Genomic DNA, 20,347 nt, shown 5'->3' with positions numbered 1-20,347 from the left:
ACAGGCCCCGTTCTTCAGATGCCGGACTTTGACCGCCCGTTCGTGGTGGACTGTGACGCCTCGGGCGCAGGGTTCGGCGCCGTGCTTCATCAGGGCGATGGCCCTCTCGCTTTCTTCAGCAGGCCTTTTGCTCCGCGCCACCTTAAGCTCGTGGCATACGAGCGGGAGCTCATTGGCTTGGTGCAGGCGGTGCACCATTGGCGGCCCTATCTGTGGGGTCGGTCTTTCCGGATTCACACAGACCACTATAGCCTCAAGTTTTTGCTGGACCAGAGGCTCTCGACCATGCCGCAGCACTAGTGGATCAGCAAGCTCTTCGGCTTCGACTTCTCCGTCGAGTATCGTCCGAGCCGCCTTAATACCGTTGCCGATGCCTTGTCTCGCCGCGACGCCGACCACGACACCACCGACGGCGACTCCGAGGGGACGGCGCTCTGCATCCACTCCGGGCCGACCTTCGGCCTCTTCACCGACATTCGCCGAGCGACGGCGGCTGCGCCTGACGCTCTTCTTCTTCAGTAGCAGTTGGCTGCGGGCGAGCTAGAGGAGCCTTGGCGCCTCGCCGATGGGTTGCTCCTTCACGGGCGCCGCGTCTTCATGCCGGCGCTTGATGATCTCCGTCACCAGGTGCTGCTGCTGGCCCTCTCGGCGGGCCATGAGGGGGTGCAGAAAACCCTCCATCGCCTCCGCGCCGACTTCTACATCCCTGGTGATCGGGCCCTGGTCCGAGACTGGGTCCGGTCTTGTGTGACGTGCCGGCGCAACAAGACAGAGACACTAGGGCCAGCTGGTCTGCTCCAGCCTTTGGAGGTGCCATCTCAGGTCTGGGCGGATATTTCCATGGACTTCATCGAGGGCCTCCCTAAGGTGGGCGGCAAATCAGTCATTCTCACGGTGGTGGACCACTTCTCCAAGTATGCTCACTTCATTGCGCTCGGTCATCCATACACTGCTGCCTCCGTGGCCCGCGCCTTCTTCGACGGGATAGTTCGTTTCCACTGGTTTCCCTCTTCGATCGTCAGCGATCGGGACCCGGTGTTCACCGGCCATGTCTGGTGCGATCTCTTCCGGTTGGCGGGCGTGAAACTCTGCCTGAGCACGGCCTTCCATCCTCAGACGGACGGCCAGTCCGAAGTGGTCAACAAGGTGATTGCCATGTATTTGCGTTGTGTTACAGGTGATCGTCCTCGCGCTTGGGTGGACTGGCTCTCATGGGCGGAGTACTGCTACAACACCTCCTACCACTCCGCCCTGCGCGCCACTCCTTTTGAGGTGGTCTATGGCCGACCGCCCCCGGCCATCATTCCGGTTGATTCGGCCACGGCTCGGACAGAGGTGGCGGGTGAGCTTCTGCGGCGCCGGGACGAGATGTTGGCCGAAGTCCGGCAACGCCTTCTTCAGGCCCAGCAGCTGGCCAAGCACTACGACGACCACCATCGCGAGGCGGAGTTTGCGGTGGGAGATTGGGTGTGGCTGCGTCTTCTTCACCGCTCTACGCAGTCACTGGACCTGCGTGCGAAGCGCAAGCTGGGCCCTCATTACGCCGGGCCTTTTCCTGTCTTGGAGCGCATCGGGAAGGTGGCTTACCGCCTTCTGCTTCCTGCCGGTGCCCACATCCACGACGTCTTCCATGTGGGGCTGCTGAAGCCTTTTCGTGGGGAGCCACCTGCGGCCCCCTTCCGTGCTGCCTCCCACCTTCGACGGGCGCATCCTTCCGGGACCGGAGAAGGTCTTGAAGGCCCAGCTCCGTCGCGGGGTGTGGTACGTGCTGATTCAGTGGGCTGGACTTCCGAAGGACGAGGCCACTTGGGAGCAGCGTGACGAGTTCCGCCAACACTATCCAGACTTTCAGCTCGAGGACGAGCTGTTTGCGCAGGCGGGGAGAGATGTTATGACCGGCCTGACTTATGGCCGTAGAAGGCCCACCGGGCAATCTTGGCCCACAAGTTATCTTAGGTTAATTCGTATGCAAGTCATCTAGGTTATAAATATAGGGCCGTCTCCAGAAATTCAAGGCCCCGGTGCAAAAGGCAAAAATGAGGCCCCTAAATTTGAATAACTTATATAACCAAAGGATAGTCTTGCCTAATTATATAACTAAGAGTCTAAGATACATGTTATTTCGTAAAATATTTGAAAAAATATCTTCTCCTAATAATAAACCACGCATTGCTTCTGGTCGTACGTCACACATTTTTTCAAAAAAGCCCTTGTGTTTTCAGTAATTAAACCCGCCGTCCTATTCTAAGTGGTTTATAGGAGAAAACGTTTCGCTTATGCAAATAACACCCTGTAATTTGGTATTATTCAACGTCAGTCCGATGAGGAAAACAGAGATGCAGACGGGATAGAGTGAATGCAAAGAGTAGTCTCGTTCACCGTCGCTCCCGCCGGCGACGACTGGCTTGCCCACGCGGCAGCCCACGTGAGCGAGGCCGAGGGACGGCCCAGACGGTCGACGATGGCGCTGTCATCGTTGTCCTCACGCATGTAGACGAGGCAGTGGGGAGGGTGGCGGCGCCGGTCGCAGGGGAGGCCGAAGGGCGTGGACAAGCCAGATCCGGGGCGGAGGACGGATACCGGCGGCTTGGGCACATGGATCCCGGAGATCTGAGCGGCGGCTGGCGAACTCGGAGGCGACGGTGGCGCGAAGACGTCCGTGGTGGTGGTGGCAGCAGCGGCGAGGCTCCTTGTGTGCTCCTGCTCATGAACAAGGGAAAAGAGAAAGAACTGAGAGGCAGGGGGGAGAGAAACGAGGGAGGAGGAGAGGCGCGCTGGAGCTCCGGTAGGGGGCGGCGTGCACGATGGATCGGGCGCTGAGAAGAGAAGGGAATCGGGGATTGGGAGAAGAAAGGTGTGGGGAAGAGACGAGAGGACGAGAGGACGGGGCTGAGAAGATAAGGTCGGAGGGAAGAGCGGTGGAGGGCCAAACGACACGCGTTGCCTGCGGTGAGCCGGCTGGTGCCCAAGCGTGGGCTGGAGACACCCAAGGCTTGATTCTCGCCATGCAAAACGAGATTAAAGAAAGAAGTTAACTAACTCAAGAGGGATTAGCTAGAAAAAGGATTTTTTTAACGAGAAAGCTACAAAAGGATTAAATGCTTGATTATGGCCGTTGCATGCATTTGTTTGCTTCTCCGTATCTACATGCACAATTGCACACGATTGACGGGTTTGGTTCTACATTTCCTTTTCATCTTGACGAAGTTGGATACATGCACAGGATTGATGGCTTTTGTTCTATATTTTTTTCTTTTATTTTTTGATTAAAATTTTCAATCATTCGTACCCATTGTAACCTCATCTGTTTGTGTTGACAAAATAATCTCCGGGCACTGCTGATTTCGGTTTATACGAGTGCATTTTATGTCAGGCATTATAATTTTCCTGAGTTTTTGTTGTTCACCCGTTGCAACGCACGGGCTCTTTTGCTAGTGAATACTAAAATGGCGGAGGGCCAGGCGAATGAATCTAAGGATTCAGGTAACGGTATTTATGAAAGAACACTTACAATTTAAAATATGACATGTTAAAAAATGCTACTAAAATAAAATGTTTCACTTGAAATAGAGGTTACTTATCAAATGGGACAAAATACGACACTAGTTCTCCATTGCCAACAAAATAAATAACTATGTCAAATTTAAATAGCCTTGTAACTTTCTTTTGACAAATTGCAATCTCTATTTTGGTTCCAATACTGAATGGAAATCTAGCAGTCTAGCACTGCCTAAGAAGGGAGATTGGTGAGTGGCTTTCCGAATCTTCTTGTTCCTCTATTCTTGCGAGGCGACGATTTGACCGGCAATTTTCGGAGAGAATCTGGGCGGCTGCTAGAGTCGCCGGATGGCTGGGCACCCTGCGGAGCCGCCGAGCCGCGGCGACAGTTGAAGAAGCGGCCAGGCGCACGTTCGAGAAGACCTAGATTTTTTTTTCGAAACAAGGCAAAAGACTTGCCATTTTCATTTAATAAGGAGAGGTTTTAGAACAGACATCGCCAAGCGGCGGAAAAGCAAAACAATTACTCTCGCGGCATTACATTACGCAAATGCTTAGCACCTGCATTGGCCCAAATCGAAACTTCCTCTTTGATGCCTCGCATGACAATCGCCACCGGCGCCGCTTTGCTCCTGAAGACACGAGCATTCCTTTCATTCCATATCTGCCATCCCACAAGAAGTAACAGGGAAGATAGGGCCTTCGTCGGGAGTGTATTATCAGAGAGAACCGCATCCCACCAAGATTTCACCGAATCAAACAGGAGACACGGAGCCGTGGGGATAGCAAGCCCAAGCCATGAGAAGACAGTATTCCAAATCCGAACAGAGAAACGACACTTGAAGATCAGGTGTGCTGCAGATTCTTGCACCTGACTGCAGAGTGGGCATTTGTCACAATCTGGCCATCCTCTCCTCTGAAGCCTATCAGCCGTCCAAACTCTGTTGTGGATAATGAGCCACGCGAAAAATTTGCATTTGGGGGGAGCCCACGCCTTCCAAACCGCAGTAGCCGAACTTGAGAGCGGGAGGTCATGAAACTGCGCCAAATAAGCAGACTTTGCAGAGTACTGCCCATCATTGGTTGACTTCCACAATATGGAGTCCTGGACACCCGGCTGAATGGCCACAGTCGCTAGCTTCTCCCAAAGGGCCAAGAATTGTTGAAGGTGTTCTAGAGTGAGGCCAGCGTCAATGTTGATTTGTGCTATCCAGTGCCCATCCCTTAAGGCCGTGGCGACCGTAACACCTTTCTTGCGTGAAATATCAAAAAAAAATTGGCGCAATATCTTTGGGCCTAACGCCCTGAAGCCAAGAAGATTCCCAGAAGGAAGCCTTCTGTCCATCGCCGATCCTGACCTCAGTCAAGACCGCGAAAAGGTTGCGGTCGGAAGTCGTGCAAGGCGTCCCCAATCCACACCACGCACGAGGTGGGTCATTCCACTCAAGCCATATCCACCTCAGCCGGAGGGCGGCAGCAAACTTGCGAAGGTGCAAAATGCCAAGGCCCCCATACTCCTTTGGCTTGCAGACATGCTCCCAATTAATCTTGCACTTGTCGCCACTAACCGTGTCAGATCCTGCCCAGAGGTAGGCACGCCGCAACTTTTCAATCGCTTTTAGAACCTCCACCGGGATGTCGAGCGGCGTGATGTGATAAATGGCCACCGCCGTAAGGACTGCCTTCACCAAGGTCATACGACCCGCAATAGCAACGTGCCTTCCTCTCCAAGGTGCCAATTTGCCCACAGCCTTGTCTTCCAAAGGTTGGAGATGCACCCTCTTTAATCTTTTGACCGCGAGGGGGAGCCCAAGATAGCGGATCGGGAAGGCGGCGCGGCCAGCCGGGAAAGACTGGAGAACATCATCTAGGTCCACATTGGCACATCTGATGGGTACCACAGAACTTTTGGTGCAGTTTGTGGAGAGGCCAGTAGATTCACCAAAGGAGGAAAGTATGTTGGTAAGGTATTGGACATCCTCCTTAATGGGGGCACAGAAAATGGCAGCGTCGTCAGCATAGAGCGAGGCACGAATTCTCCCCGGTTGTCTCTCGGGCAAGGGATGTAGCTTTCCTTGGGTTGTGGCTTTGCTGAGAATATGATGTAGGGGGTCTATGGCAAGCACGAAGAGGAGCGGTGAAAACGGATCCCCCTGCCTGAGACCCTGACCGTGCTTGATTGGGTCACCAGCAATACCATTTAGCAACACTCTAGAGGACGCGGAGGAAAGAAGTGCCGAGACCCAGTCACGAAAGCGGGTAGGGAAGCCATGATGATTTAGCACCTCCAGCAAGTAGTCCCATCTAACCGAGTCGAAAGCCTTCTTGATGTCTAATTTGAATAGAAGCATAGGTTTCTTTGAGCGGTGAAATTTTCTGGACAGATTCCGAACATACATAAAGTTGTCATGGATGCTTGTTTTTTTTATGAAGGCACTTTGCGCAGTGGAGACAATGGCATTCATATGAGGGGCCAGTCTAGTGGCCAGAATTTTGGCAATGAGCTTGGCCACGGCGTGAATCAGGCTAATTGGTCTGAAGTCAGAGATGTCCTCGGCACCATCCTTCTTGGGAATGAGGGCGATATTCGCCGAATTGAGCCAGTGCAGATTTCCGGCATTTAGGTTGGAGAAGCTGCTGATCACTAGCATGAATATCATCCTTAATAATATTCCAGCAACTCTTGAAGAATTTTCCGGTGAATCCGTTCGGGCCTGGCGCTTTGTCAGGAGGAAGAGAAAAGACAGCAGCTCTGACTTCCTCTTCCGAAATGGGATCACCAAGCGCGGTAAGGTCAATGCCAGTGGGTGGGATGGATGCCCTATTAATGGTCTTGGAGCGTGGACCGCCCTTTTTCAAAATCGCATTGAAACAAGTCAGCCTGAGGAACGCACACACCCTGAAGAGCAGATTCCAGCAACGCCTGTTCACATGCCTCGTCTTGTGCAGATGGCCTCCTCTCAGTCTGCTGCTGATCTGGGAGGAGGGGCTACTGACGAGCCACCCTTGTGCTCCCCTGGCACGCCTCTGTTTGTGCCGGTGCAGCCGGCTATCCTGCCTGATCCGGGCTCTCCACCACCCAGACCGCCAAGCAGGAGGAGGAAGACCTTGGCTGGGGTCATTGGTTTTGACCTGAGCCGACGGAGCCCACGCATCCGGGACAAGAACAGGGCAATGCCTATTGCCCAGTTGGCGGAAAAGCTCCTATGTCAGAGGATGGGCATAGTTGGCGAAGGGGAGGCAATCATAGAGGAGGCTATTGGTCATTTTGTGGCAATGTTCAAGGGTCAGCTGCCTGACTTGGCTGTTGCAGGGCTTCGAGCTTTGTTCAAGATGGATTGTGACCTTGCAACGGCGGTGGAAGATGCTCTGTTGCTGCATGGAGGCGAGGGCGCGGTGGAGATGACACCTGCGGCTGCCGAGTCTGGGCTGGAGTAGACTGGAGCTCCACGTTATGATTAGTTGATGTAGCTAGTTTCCTATGTTAGTGAAAATCAACTATGTCCTAGGCCTGTTTGTAGCTGCTGTTGCTGGCTACCACCCCAATGTGCCCTGGCAATGCTGTTTATGTAATGTGCTGAATGATGCTATGCACCTCCTGATGTTATCTAGTTTGCTCAATGACTAGTCTAAATTTAAGTGTGCTTAATTGGAATGTACGTGGCCTGAACTGCCCCAATAGAAGAACCACTGTGAATGCCACCATTGCAGCTTCAACATGTCACTTGGCTTGCCTCCAGGAATCAAATCTTGAAGATGTGGATGCCTACACCGCTGCTTTTCTTGGCGGATATAGACTGAAAGGTTTTGCTCAACGCCCTGCTGTTGGAACGCGGGGTGGAATCCTACTTATCTGGAATGAAGATCATGTCCGCGTTGAAAGTGTCCAGTATGGCGACTACACCCTCTCGGCCAGTGTCACTATCATCAGCTCCAATATTTCTTTCAAGCTAACCTCCGTTTACGGCCCAACTAGAAACAACCTAAAAGAGGCATTCTTCCAGGAAATGAAGGACCAAAAGCCAGCAAATAATGTGAGGTGGCTCGTCACCGGCGATTTTAACCAAATCTACAGGGCTAGAGATAAGAATCGTCCAAATGCTAACCGTGGCCGAATTGTACGATTCCGCAACACCCTCAACTTCTGCGAGCTCAAGGAAATCCACATCCAGAATAGAAAATACACCTGGAGTAATGAGCAAAGCAACCCGACAATGTCCAAACTAGATGGGTTCTTCTGTAATGAGGAATGGGATATCACTTTCGATAAACACATCCTTCACGCCCTGTCATCCTCACTTTCGGATCACTGCCCTCTACTCCTCGCCAATGAAGATGGGCCTCGGCGGCCGCGGACTTTCAGATTTGAAAATTTTTGGACCAACATGCCAGGCTTTTAGCAGGTCGTCCAGGAGGCGTGGAATGAGACGTCCGCACACAATGAGCCATACCAAAGACTGTTCCACAAGCTAAAGAACACAAGTCAGAAGCTTCGCTCCTGGAGCAAAAGCCTTTTCTCTAATGCCAAAGTCCAACTACATATGGCTCTGGAGGTCATCCTAAGACTTGATGAGGCCCAGGACCTTCGAGCTCTTAGTCCAGCGGAGTTGGATCTTCGGAAGCGACTCAAGAAAAAAGTAGTGGGCCTTGCGGTGATGGAACGTGCGCGGAAAAGGCAGACCTCGAGGATCACCAACATAAAAGAGGGAGACGCGAATACCCGCTATTTTCACCTTAGAGTCAATGGCCGGAGGAGGAAAAACCTTATTCACCGCCTAAAGCATGGCCAAGGTTGGGTGACAGATCATGATCACAAGAAATCTATCAAAGACCTAGATCGATTGTTCGATTGCCTCACGTCACAAACAAACCGCATACCAGCGTGCTATATGGGCCCCGCCCGCTTGATCTTTTCATGGGCTGAGTCCGTGCACCATTGCAGGCTAGCTTGATCGGCTTGATTTACTATCGATCAAGATTTTGCCCGCACTAACTCCAACCGCCAGCGTTTTCCACTGCGATTTCACCGGTTTTCTCCCCGAGGAGGGCCCCCACGATTTTGGCGGCCCTGTGCGGCCGCACCGCTCGCACACCCTCATGGACGGGCCTGTATAAATATATGTTGTAAGACTCTTTTTCAGATTAAGCAATAAGAATATTATCTCTATCGCCCGGCTCCCAGAGGAGCCGGAACCCTAGCCGCCCCCTGCCTCTTGCGCCGCTGCCGCCGTCTTCCTCTTCCGCGACGGCGCCCAGCCGCCGGCGCGGCCGCTCATCACCGCGCCCAGCCCCCTCCTTCCCTTACTGCTTACGCCCCAGGCCTTGTAGGGTACAAGCTCCTACCAACATGCCTTTGTCCTTATTGTCACTGGACAAGATCACCACAAGATTGAACATACTACAAAGCACCTCTCCCGCTGAAGATAAATCAATCAAACTTGGCCAAAGTAGACGGATAGATCGAAGAGAAATACAAAAGTATAAAATTATGCAGCAAAGAAACTTCAAGAGATTCATAGTAATTCAATGAATAATCCGATCATAAACCCATAATTCATCTGATCCCTACAAACACACCGCAAAAGATTAAACCGGATGGATCTTAGAGAAGATCATTGTACTGAAGATCAAGAGAGAGAGAGAGAGAGAGAGAGAGAGAGGGGAGGGAGGGAGAGGGAGAAAGAGATACATCTAGCTACTACTATGGACCCGTAGGTCCTATAGGAACTACTCACACATCATCATGAAGGCAACAAGGTTGATGAAGATGACCTCCCCAATGACCCCCCCTTCGGCAGAGTACCGAAATAGGGCTCCAGACAGGATCACTTCGAAACATAGGCTTGGGGTGGCGAGAAATTCATTCGGATCTCGCTTCAAGGGTTTCTGAATATTTGAGAATATATAATCCAAGAATTAGGGCAAACGGAGCTACGAAGGGCCCACAAGTCAGGGTGGCGCGCCCCTTGGCTTGTGGGGCCCTCGTGGGCCTTCTTGCCTCCTCCGAAGCTTTTAGGGTTTCTTGTTGTCCAGAAAAAATCGTCAAAATTTTCCATTGTGTTTGGACTTCTGTAGGTATGGATTTTCTGGAAAAACAAAAAATATGCAAAAAAAATAGGAACTGACACTGGGCTAAATAAAATAGATTTGTCCAGAAAAATAATATAAAATTGTGTATAACTCATACAAAAGTGATAATATAATGGCAGTTAACAATAAAAAATTATAGATACGTTTGAGATGTATGAGTGCCGTTCGAGCAGTTGCGTGCACCGGGAAGCGGCGCGGGCGGTGCTCTCTCGGCCGGCGCCCGCTTCAATGCCGGTGGCAGTGAGAGGTCGTGTCCGCTCTTGCCGGGCATGAGTGCGGCACTAACGCTCTAGAGCGGTGCTGACCACATCGGACGAGAAGTGCGTGCGGGCGAGGGAGGGGGTTAATGATGGATCAGGGCAGTCAAAAGCAAACGTGGCAGCGGTCCGGACCGTCGCAGCTCGCTACTGCTCGCAACGCCGTTCACATCTCCAATGAGGTCTTAATAACTCCGTTTCACCAAGGTCACGCTCCTCATTGTTGCTCATCAAGTCCCTATCTTCGCGCCTCAAGCTGCACTTGCATTCTCTCTAAAATGAACTCACACGAGTTCAGAATTCATGCAACTTACAAATACTTCGTGCTTCACTCCAGTGACTTCAGACCTGCAGGTGATCGAGGCCATGCTGCAACTTTTTGGGGAGGCCTCGGGTCTGAAGATTAATTTTGCTAAGAGCTCCATCACTTGCATCAGATGCGAGGAGAACCGAGCCGTGGAGATCGCCGCCTTCTTTGGCTGTCAGCATACTAGTTTTCCCCTAAAATACCTGGGGCTGCCACTATCAATATACAGGTTAAAGAGACAAGACATTCTCCCGATGATTGACAGATTCTCCAATAAGTTGACAGGTTGGAAACCTAAACTGCTGGCCCCGGCTGGAAGACTAGCTTTGACGAGTTCGGTGTTAATGGCCCTACCGATGCACTTTCTGTCAGTCTTCCCTCTACCGGTTTGGGCGCTCAAGATGATTGACAGAAGATAGAGAGGTTTTGTGTGGAAAGGAGAGGAGGACATCAATGGAGGGCATTGTTTGGTCCCGTGGGCCAGAGTTTGCAGACCAAAAGAATGGGGCGGACTCGGCCTTCTCAATCTGAAGAATTTTGGGACTGCACTGACATGTCGTTGGCTTTGGCTGGGCTGGAGACAAGGGAATCGACCATGGCAAATGCTTCCGGATCAGCAGGACAAGGATGCAGCTGCTATGTTCGATGCGGCATGCCGGGTTGCGCTGGGGAATGGCGCGACTGCAAGATTCTGGACAGACAACTAGGCTTCAGGGGGCCGGAGCATCGCGGTCTTGGCCCCCGCTCTGTTTTCCTTCGTGAAAGACTCCAAGTTGTCAGTTAAAGATGCTTTGCACAATCGAAGGTGGATCAAGGACACCAGAGGTGGCCTGACAACTCAGGCCTTGGCGCAATACATATTGGTCTGGGATATTGCTCATGCTACTACCTTATCTGCTGTAACGGAGGATCACCTAGTGTGGAAGTTGACGGAGCATCATCAGTTCACGGTGAACAGCGCATATAGGATGTTCTTAACGGCCGGAGTCAGTTTTGCCTGTAACAAGCCTATATGGAAGTCAAAAGCCCCTGCGCGCTGCTAGTTTTTCATGTGGCTGGTTATACAGAGGAAGTGTCTGACGGCGGATAATCTCCAGCGACGCGGGTGGCCGTCAAATGACCACTGTCCGCTCTGCTTAATGTTTCCCGAGGACTGCACGCATTTGTTTCTGCTCTGCCGTTTCACGCAATAGCTCTGGACGGCATTCCAGCAATGGTCGGGCGTCAGCATCCCAACGCCAAACAGCAGTTCTGGAAGCACCGAGGTCTGGTGGCTGGAGGCACGCAAGGCTATTCCGAAGCATGCGCGCCGGAACTTCGACACCATTGTCATCCTTATTCACTGGAGGGTCTGGAAGGAGCGGAATGCTAGAATTTTTCAGCAAACTGCGTGTGATATTGATCGAGTCCTAGACCTCATCAGAGAGGACATAGGAGTATGGAGGTCGGCAGGGTGTGTGTCCAATCTGGGGAGCTAGAGGTGCTTGGTGTTGCCCCGCATGTTCGGGGATGCGTCATGTACTAACAGTTAGGAGAACTGTGAAACTCTTTTGTATGATCCTTTCTTCTCCTTCTAAATAAAGATCGGCCAATGGCCCTTCGACATAAAAGGAAATCTAGAAACATAACTTCGATGAAACCACATGAAATTTAGCATACGTACTACTTTGCACAAAAAGAATATGAAAATACGCAAGCTGTACTACGCTACACAATACCGAAGCTGAAGGTTTTTTCTCTCGTCACGTGTGGATTGGAACCCTAGCCGCTGCCAGGAGAGACTAACCTTCCTGTGTCATTCTCCAGCGGCTCCCTTCACTGATGTACTCTCGGTCATCGATGGTGAGGGAGTCGTCGGATCCCGTGCGTGCAGATCGTGTATCTTTACGTTTGAAGGCCCTATTAGCTTAGGTTTTCGGTCGTTGACATCTTGACTTTAGCAGCGGCGAGGACGCTGAATAAAGAAGCTCCAATTCTTCCCCTGACGAGGCGATCAGCTCTATGGTCAGTGATGGATTTGGGAACTAGCCTGTTCAAGCGGGGATGTCGTGGCAGCGGCATCCTTTGTGGTGGACATGTGTCCTCGGCCTCAACCATTGCGACGAGTTCTGCTCCAGCAGCGACGCGGAGCTTGGGAGGTAGTCAAGGAGCGGATGCAGACAGTGGTCTGCATCAACGGCATCTAGAAGATGAATCGTGTGCTGGGATCGTGGTTTGTGGCTGGCAGGTATGGTTTCCTCCTCCGACGTCTTAGTCGTGCGGGGGTGCCAGATCGGGATAAATGGCGTGTCCGGGGTGTTGCCCCGGGTCTGATTCGTTCAACGGCAATGGTTTCGCATTTGTTGAGCCACCTTGAAGGTCCGCAAAGCTGGATATCTGCGATGGAGCCGCGCCGAGCTCGGGTGATGAGGTGATCCGTCAAATTTTCCTTTGATTGTTGTTGCGGTAGTGCCGAAGGCAGGCGACAAGCGTTGGTATCAAGCTTAGGAGATTTTTTAGTCTCGATTGTAATTTTTTTTTTGGCTTGTACTACTATGGGCCAGTTCTTTGGGGGCCAACTTGCTTATTTTTACAGCCAGCCATAAGACTCAAAAGTTATGATATGAATGAGATATGTATTACCGTGAAAAAATTCTCAAAGAAGTGTCCATGCAGTTTCTCCCATCTGTATCTCACGATCTGAGCCATCCATTTCCCAAACAAACGGACCTGCCGGAGGCTGACCCCTTTTCCAATCATGAAGCCTGGAGTCCCGCTAGCACACACATGGATCACGAATTCACGACTCACCAGAGCTCACACCCTCACACCACCCGACCCGACCCACCGCGTTGGCCTTGGTCAAGTCAGTCCTCCATCTCCCCCATTGCTCGTCCACACAGAATTATTATTGACGACAAATCATAGTCTGCCAAAGGAAAAAAGAAGAGAGCGTCAGTAAACTGCTCCCTAATTTCGACCCAGTTGCTTACACATACTATATCTCACGGTCGCCGTCACTCTCACTGTGTAGCCGCGCGTGCATATATATGCGTGCTAATGCCACTCTTTCTCCACAAACCTAGCAGCAGCAAACACACCAGCTCACCGCAAGCACCATTGATCACCTTCTCACCCTCCTTCTCGAGAGTTAGCTGAGAATCATCCTGAGACAGTGGTAATGGCGGGCCCAGCGGCGTCGTTGAGGTTCACGGTGAGGAGGAAGGCGGCCGAGCTGGTGACGCCGGCGGGGCCGACGCCCCGGGAGCTGAAGCGTCTCTCGGACATCGACGACCAGGACGGCCTGCGGTTCCACATCCCCATCATCCAGTTCTACCGGCGCGACGCGTCCATGGGCGGCAGGGACCCCGCGGCGGTGGTACGGGACGCCGTGGCCAGGGCGCTCGTGCACTACTACCCGTTCGCCGGCCGGCTGAGGGAGCTCGAAGGGCGCAAGCTCGCCGTCGACTGCACTGGCGAGGGCGTGCTTTTCATTGAGGCCGATGCCGACGTGCGTCTGGAGCACTTCGGCGACGCTCTGCAGCCGCCCTTCCCGGGACTCGAGGAGCTCATCTTCGACGTCCCTGGCTCGTCCGAAGTCCTCGGAACCCCGCTCCTCCTCTTTCAGGTAACTTTGCCTTTCTTTCGTGAAACCGAAACACTAACGCATGTTTGTGTGCACGTGCGAGCGTGATCGATGCATGGCTGACCGTTGTTCGTTCGTTCAGGTGACACGCCTGGCGTGTGGAGGCTTCATCCTGGCGGTGCGGCTGATGCACACGATGGCGGACGCGCAGGGGCTGGTGCAGTTCCTGGCCGCCGTGGCGGAGCTGGCGCGAGGCGCGGCGGCGCCGTCGCTGCGGCCGGTGTGGGAGCGGGAGCTGCTGGAGGCGCGGAACCCGCCGCGCCCTGGCTTCGCGCACCGGGAGTACGACGAGGTGCCGGACACCAAGGGCACCATCGTGCCGCTCGACGAGATGGCGCACCGCTCCTTCTTCTTCGGGGCCCGGGAGGTCGCCGCCATCCGGTCCCACCTGGCGCCGGGCCTCCGGAAGCGCGCCACCACGTTCGAGGTCCTCACGGGAAGCCTGTGGAAGTGCCGCACCGTGGCGCTGGCCCCGGACGCCGACGAGGTGATGCGGATGATCTGCATCGTCAACGCCCGCGGCGGCAAGCAGGGCGGCGCGAGCGCAATCCCGGCCGGCTACTACGGGAACGCGTTCGCCTTCCCGGTGGCCGTGTCGGCCTCCGGCGACCTGTGCGCGAACCCCCTGACCTACGCCGTGAAGCTGGTGAAGGAGGCCAAGTCGGAGGTGGACGTGGAGTACCTGCGGTCGGTGGCGGACCTGATGGTGCAGCGCGGGCGGCCGCACTTCACGGTGGTGCGCGCGTACCTGGCGTCGGACGTGACCAAGGCCGGTTTCGGCGACCTGGACTTCGGGTGGGGCAGGCCGGTGTACGGCGGGCCGGCGAAGGGCGGCGTGGGCGCCATCCCCGGGGTGGCCAGCTTCCTGATCCCGTTCAAGAACGGCAAGGGCGAGGACGGCATCGTGATCCCCATGTGCCTGCCTGGCCCCGCCATGGACAAGTTCGTGGAGGAGATGGGCAAGCTGCTGCGCCCGGCCGTCGACGTCCCCGACATGTTTCCCGCCATGATCAAATCTGCGCTCTGAATCAGCGAGCGCGCGCGTGCGCTGTCCCATCGTCCGTTTCGCTGTCCGTAATTAGTACCCGGTTATTTTTTTTAGAAAAAGAGGATAACCTGGCCTCTACATCTGGGAGATGCATGCGGCCACTTTATTGATTATTCTCGAGAACCTTACAAAGTATTACAACAATATGCCTGAAACCGCCATCTTGGCATCATATGCCACTACTCCTATCATATGATGAAGGGGCGCTAGCTGGGCCAAATACCCAGTCCACTCACCTATGCCTATCATCAAAAGCCAGAAGCCCCAGCCGAGCCACATACCGGGTCTGGGGCATGAACTGATCTGACGCACTCACATGTGTCGTCGCCGCCATCTTTCACTGGTCCGTCTTCAGAGCAGATATTGAGGCTTCTACCTTGTCAGGCCACTCTGCCATCGACGCCAGCAACCCCCTCCTGCGTGAGTCCAGCACCGCGCATCGGGCACCGAGTCTCCACTGCACCACGCCGCCGAGATCCGCCGTCATCAATGTGCAGGATGAATCACCGCTCCACCAAAAAAGAGCCGCCCACTGGTTCCTCGAACCCGTGTACGCCTTCAAGAATGACGCCCCCAAGGAGGAAACGACACCAACGCGCCGCCGTCATCTGATCTACTGATCTAGGGTTTCCGCCGGAGGTAGCAGATAGAGGTCTGGAGCTTCTCCACGGCGAGGCCTTCAAGAAGGTAATGACACAAAAGAGTGCCGCCAACGCCGGTCTTGGCATCAAGCCGAGAACTAGGTTTTCACCCGGATCCGCTGAAGGAACCTCCATCAAGCATCGTGTGCACGGGTCGCCGCCGATCTGAGCCGCCGCACATTGAGGTCGCACCGGCCAGATCAGGTCTGTCCGGAGGGCAAACCACACATGGCGCCGACCCAACCACCAGGCCCTCCATGCCGCCAAGGGCCAGAGGAGCCGGGGCCTCCACCACGCGCAGCCGCCCTGCCACCCACGCGGCCCAGGACGGCCAGCACCGCCGCATCCCGCCGACGGCGCGCGCCCACCAGATCCGAGCAGAAACGCCCCGATCCGCCGCCAAACGGTCAGCCGCCGCTCCTCCACCGCGAGGAAGAGAGGAGGGGGCCGCCGCTCCCTGGGGTCGCCGCCCCAGCATCCAGCGCCACCGCGCCGTAGAAGAGGCCGGAGGGCCAGATCCACGCCGGCGTGCAGCACCGCGACGCGCGGCGCGCCGTCCAGGGCTGGCCTCCATGCGTGACGGGAGAGAAAAGGCCCGCCGCCGCCGGCAGCCGCCGGGCAAACGCCCGACGGCGGCGAGGGGGAGGGAGCAGGAGGGGGTGGCGGCGGCGGCGGGGTTAGGTCACCTGAGCCGCCCCCTGAAGAGCGACGCGGGTGCGGTTATTTGTTAGTGAACAGTTGTTGTTAGTTGTAGAACTTATATAATCCACAGTGGGTGTGTGGTGCTGATTTGTACAACGCTTGTGATGGAGCGGAGTGAACAAGGCTCGTCGGATGCACTGCGGCTGACGGGCGCGCATGGGTTGTAAGGGTGACTTTGTATGTGTCTGTTTCAATAATTCCAATGTATTGCCATACCATTTTGAACAGAAGTACTGTACTGTGCCATGCCACTCTCTGCTGCCTGTTGCTGTGTGTATATGCCTGTCTCCACGAAACAACTCTGCATTTTCAGGGTGTTGGCTGCCTTTCTTGTTGCTAATGGGCCTTCCACTAGCCAGAGATAGCGATAGCCTGGACAGCCCTGAGTCAGTTTCCTGCCGTAGTACATGCTCCTCCACCCTTTTTTTTGTGACATCAACGTGTCCTCCACGTCCTGGGTTTCTGCTTAATTCATCAAGTTTTTCTTGAGAGAAAATAATTCATCAAGTTTTTTTAGTAACAAATAATTTTCTCTCAATAATTTAGCCCAAAGTCCCAGCCCATTTCTGTAGCTAGATGCTGCTAGCCCAATATCAGGCTAGAACGGACCTCTAGAATATTTCTGGCCTATCCAGTCGTCGCCCTATCTGTCTGTCTTTCTATGGAGTGCTCCTGTTCGGCGCCCTAAGCGCCGGTTAGCACTGCTGGCGCTCGCACGCAGCGCCTAGCAGGACGGCCCAGCAACATGCTGAAAAGGAAACACGAAGAAAAAAAGTTGTCAGTAATACTGCGAGAAGGACGGATCTAACTCAACATGACATTGTCCACGTTCTACCACGTTAACCACTAGACCGACCTCGCATTGTTGTGTACTATACTAGGAAACTGCACTATTTCACCCTTAGTACTGCATATAACATATATTATATACCCACTATAAATTATTTAGAAAAAGACATAAACTTGAAAAAGAATTCACAAAAATATAGAAAAAAACACGAACTTGAAAAAATTAATTGATTTTTCTTTAAAATCATCAATTAAAAAAACACAAATTTGAGAGCAGTTCATCGGTTTAAAAAAATAATCAATTTTGGAAACAAAGTTCATCACTTTTGAAGGAAGAGTTCACAAATATGAAAAGAGCTCACTGATATTGAAAAAAAGTTCACCGATTTTTTTAAAAAAAATCATCAATTTTGATAAAAATCGCACAAATTTGAAAAAAAATCTTCAATTCTGAAAAAAAGTTCATCAATTTTAAAAAAAGTTCATGGATTTTGAAAAAAAAGTTCACGGATTTAAGAAAAAATCACAAATTTGAAGATAAGTTCACGTGTCTTGAAAAAAAGTTCAAGGATTTTGAAAAAGGTTTGTGGATTAAAAAAACACGAATTTGAAAAAATAGCGAATTTTAAAAATGTTCATGTATTCTAGGGGAAGATTTGAAGAAATTTAAAAATGCAAAAAAGAAAGAGAAAGAGAAAAAGGAAAGAAAAGAAGAGAAACCGACAAAACAAAAACTGAACATAAATAATACCAAAACAGGGAAACCACGTTTTCTTTTAGCGTTATATTTGAAGAGGAGAAAATAAGTATTCTAGTCACAACAACAAAGGTGTCCCATCGGTTACCGTGGTTTGCACGATGTCTAGGGTCTCGAGTTTGAAATTCGTCGGGCGCAGATTTTTGAACTTTATCATAAAAGAAAAAAAAGGTTTATCAGGGCTTTCTTTGTGTCTATGTATCTATCTATGGTTTGGCAATGTTTTGAAATAATGAAATAAAGATTGAGTTTTTAGGTTACTCAAAGTATCACATAGATGCTAAGGTAACTGATCTTGGGGGCGCCCTTGGAGAATTTCGTGCTTCTAGGGGAAGCTCAAACACACCTACGCCATATGAATTGGGACACGATGAAAACCCTCGTGGTGCTGCAGGACCTCGCTTAGTTGTGCATTGGAGATTTTAACGAGGTACTCCATTCTGACGAGCGCGCTGGAATAGGGCAATGGAGACAGATGCAAATCTAGGGCTTCCGAAATGTCGTCGACCTAAGTGGACTGGTTGATCCGGGTTTCCAATGAAGGCCATGGATAGTTGAAACAAAGGTGGTAGGTGGATCCTTTATTAGGGTTCGCCTAAACAGGGCCTTAAGATCGGTCGAATGGTGTGCCCAATTTCCTTTCTCGTGTGTTGCACATCTTAAGGCAGCAATGGCCGATTACTCACCCATCTTCCTGAAACTTGATGTTGTCGATGCCTGCTACCTCTTGAGCTTGCGTTGGTTTTTCCCTTGAAGAGGAAAGGGTGATGCAGCAAAGTAGAGTAAGTATTTCCCTTAGCTTTTGAGAACCAAGGTATCAATCCAGTAGGAGACAACGCGCAAGCCACCGAATACCTGCACAAACAAACACCAACTTGCACGGTTATTTGCAACGTGAGATCTGATAGAGATGGATAAACGGTAAAGTAATGTTTTTGGTATTTTTGGTTTATGGAACGGAAAGTAAAAGATTGCAAAGAAAGTAAATAGGAAACTGAAATTGTAGATCGAAAACTTATATGATGGAAAATAGACCCAGGGGCCATAGGTTTCACTAGAGGCTTCTCAAGATAGAAATTATTACGGTGGGTGAAGAAATTACTGTTGAGCAATTGATAGAAAAGCGCAAAGTTATGACGATATCTAAGGCAATGATCATGAATATAGGCATCACGTCCATATCAAGTAGACTAACTCCTGCCTGCATCTACTACTATTACCCCACACATCGACCGACTCCTGCCTGCATCTAGAGTATTAAGTTCATAAGAACAGAGTAACGATTAAGTAAGATGACATGATGTAGCGGGATAAACTCAAGCTGTTATCCTCGATGGCAACAATACAATACGTGTCGGTTCCCCTTCTGTCACTAGGATCGAGCACCACAAGATTGAACCCAAAGCTAAGCACTTCTCCCATTGCAAGAAAAAACAATCTAGTTGGCCAAACCAAATGGATAGTTCGAAGAGACTTGCAAAGATATCAAATCATGCATATAAGAATTCAGAGAAGATTCAAATAATATTCATAGATAAGCTGATCATAAATCCATAATTCATCGGATCTCGGAAAACACACCGCAAAAGAGTATTACATCGAATAGATCCCCAAGAACATCGAGGAGAACTTTGTATTGAGAATCAAAGAGAGATAAGAAGCCATCTAGCTACTAGCTATGGACCCGTAGGTCTGCGGTAAACTACTCACGCTTCATCGGAGAGGCAATGGTGTTGATGTAGAAGCCCTCCGTGATCGAATCCCCCTCCGGCAGGACGCCGGAAAAGGCCCCTAGATGGGATCTCACGGGTACAAAAGGTTGCGGCGGTGGAAAAGTGGTTTCGTGGCTACCCTGGAAGTTTTTGTGATATTTGAGAATATATAGGAGGAAGATCTAGGTCAGGGGGTCACCGAGGGGCCCACAAGGTCGGGGGGCCTGCCCCCCTGGGCGCGCCCTCCACCATTGTGGCCGCCTCGTGGCTCTTCTGACTTGCACTCCAAGTCTCCTGGGTGTCTTCTGGTCCAAGAAAAATTATCGCAAAATTTTCATTCTGTTTGGACTCCGTTTGGTATTCCTTTTCTGCGAAACTCTAAAACAAGGAAAAAAACAGGAACTAGCACTGGGCTCTAGGTTAATAGGTTAGTCCCAGAAATCATATAAAATAGCATATTAATGCATATAAAACATCCAAAACAGATAATATAATAGCATGGAACAATCAAAATTATAGATACGTTGGAGACGTATCAATGCCCATAGAAAATAGAGAAATAATCCAGGTAGGAAGTTATGTGGGAACCCATGCGTACATGAAGAGAGTCGTTCGATCTGCAAGGGAGTCGAACAGTCGTAATCCAACGGCCGCCGATGTCCAAGCAAAGCTCGTTGCACTTGCAAGCAATCTGGGCGATCGGAGTAAAGAGACTTTCGAAAGTGTGAGAGCTGAGATAAAAAAATCTTAAACTTCATCTATATCAGTTGTGGAATGATCCGTTAATGACCGGGTCGAGTCATATCGAAGTAAATGACACGTTAATAGAGCTATATCTTCACGAGGAGCATATGTGGCGACATCAGTCACGAATAGTGTGGCCATTAGCAGGGGACCAAAATACTGACTTATTTCATCTCA

At 51.6% G+C, this 20,347-nt stretch overlaps 1 protein-coding gene across 2 annotated transcripts; it reads left to right on the top strand.

Annotated features, from left to right (window-relative positions):
- The first annotated feature begins 13,103 nt into the window (after nucleotides 1–13,103).
- LOC109768200 (benzyl alcohol O-benzoyltransferase) lies at nucleotides 13,104–16,395 on the top strand. 2 transcript variants are annotated; one of them, XR_012205857.1, is made up of 3 exons: nucleotides 13,104–13,759; nucleotides 13,860–14,858; nucleotides 16,173–16,395. XR_012205857.1 is itself a non-coding variant. In XM_020326942.4 (2 exons), exons 1-2 carry the CDS (start codon nucleotides 13,313–13,315, stop codon nucleotides 14,802–14,804), a joined length of 1,392 nt encoding a protein of 463 aa, XP_020182531.1. In that variant the 5' UTR covers nucleotides 13,190–13,312; the 3' UTR covers nucleotides 14,805–14,980. The 2 variants fall into 2 exon arrangements, 1 of the variants encoding a protein (XP_020182531.1); XM_020326942.4 differs by lacking the exon at nucleotides 16,173–16,395 and having other exon boundaries at nucleotides 13,190–13,759; nucleotides 13,860–14,980.
- Nucleotides 16,396–20,347: the final 3,952 nt, after the last annotated feature.

The sequence above is a fragment of the Aegilops tauschii genome, chromosome 1, assembly GCF_002575655.3.
Source record: "Aegilops tauschii subsp. strangulata cultivar AL8/78 chromosome 1, Aet v6.0, whole genome shotgun sequence".
NCBI classification, from domain to species: domain Eukaryota; kingdom Viridiplantae; phylum Streptophyta; class Magnoliopsida; order Poales; family Poaceae; genus Aegilops; species Aegilops tauschii.
This window is presented reverse-complemented; position numbering and strand designations above follow the sequence as displayed.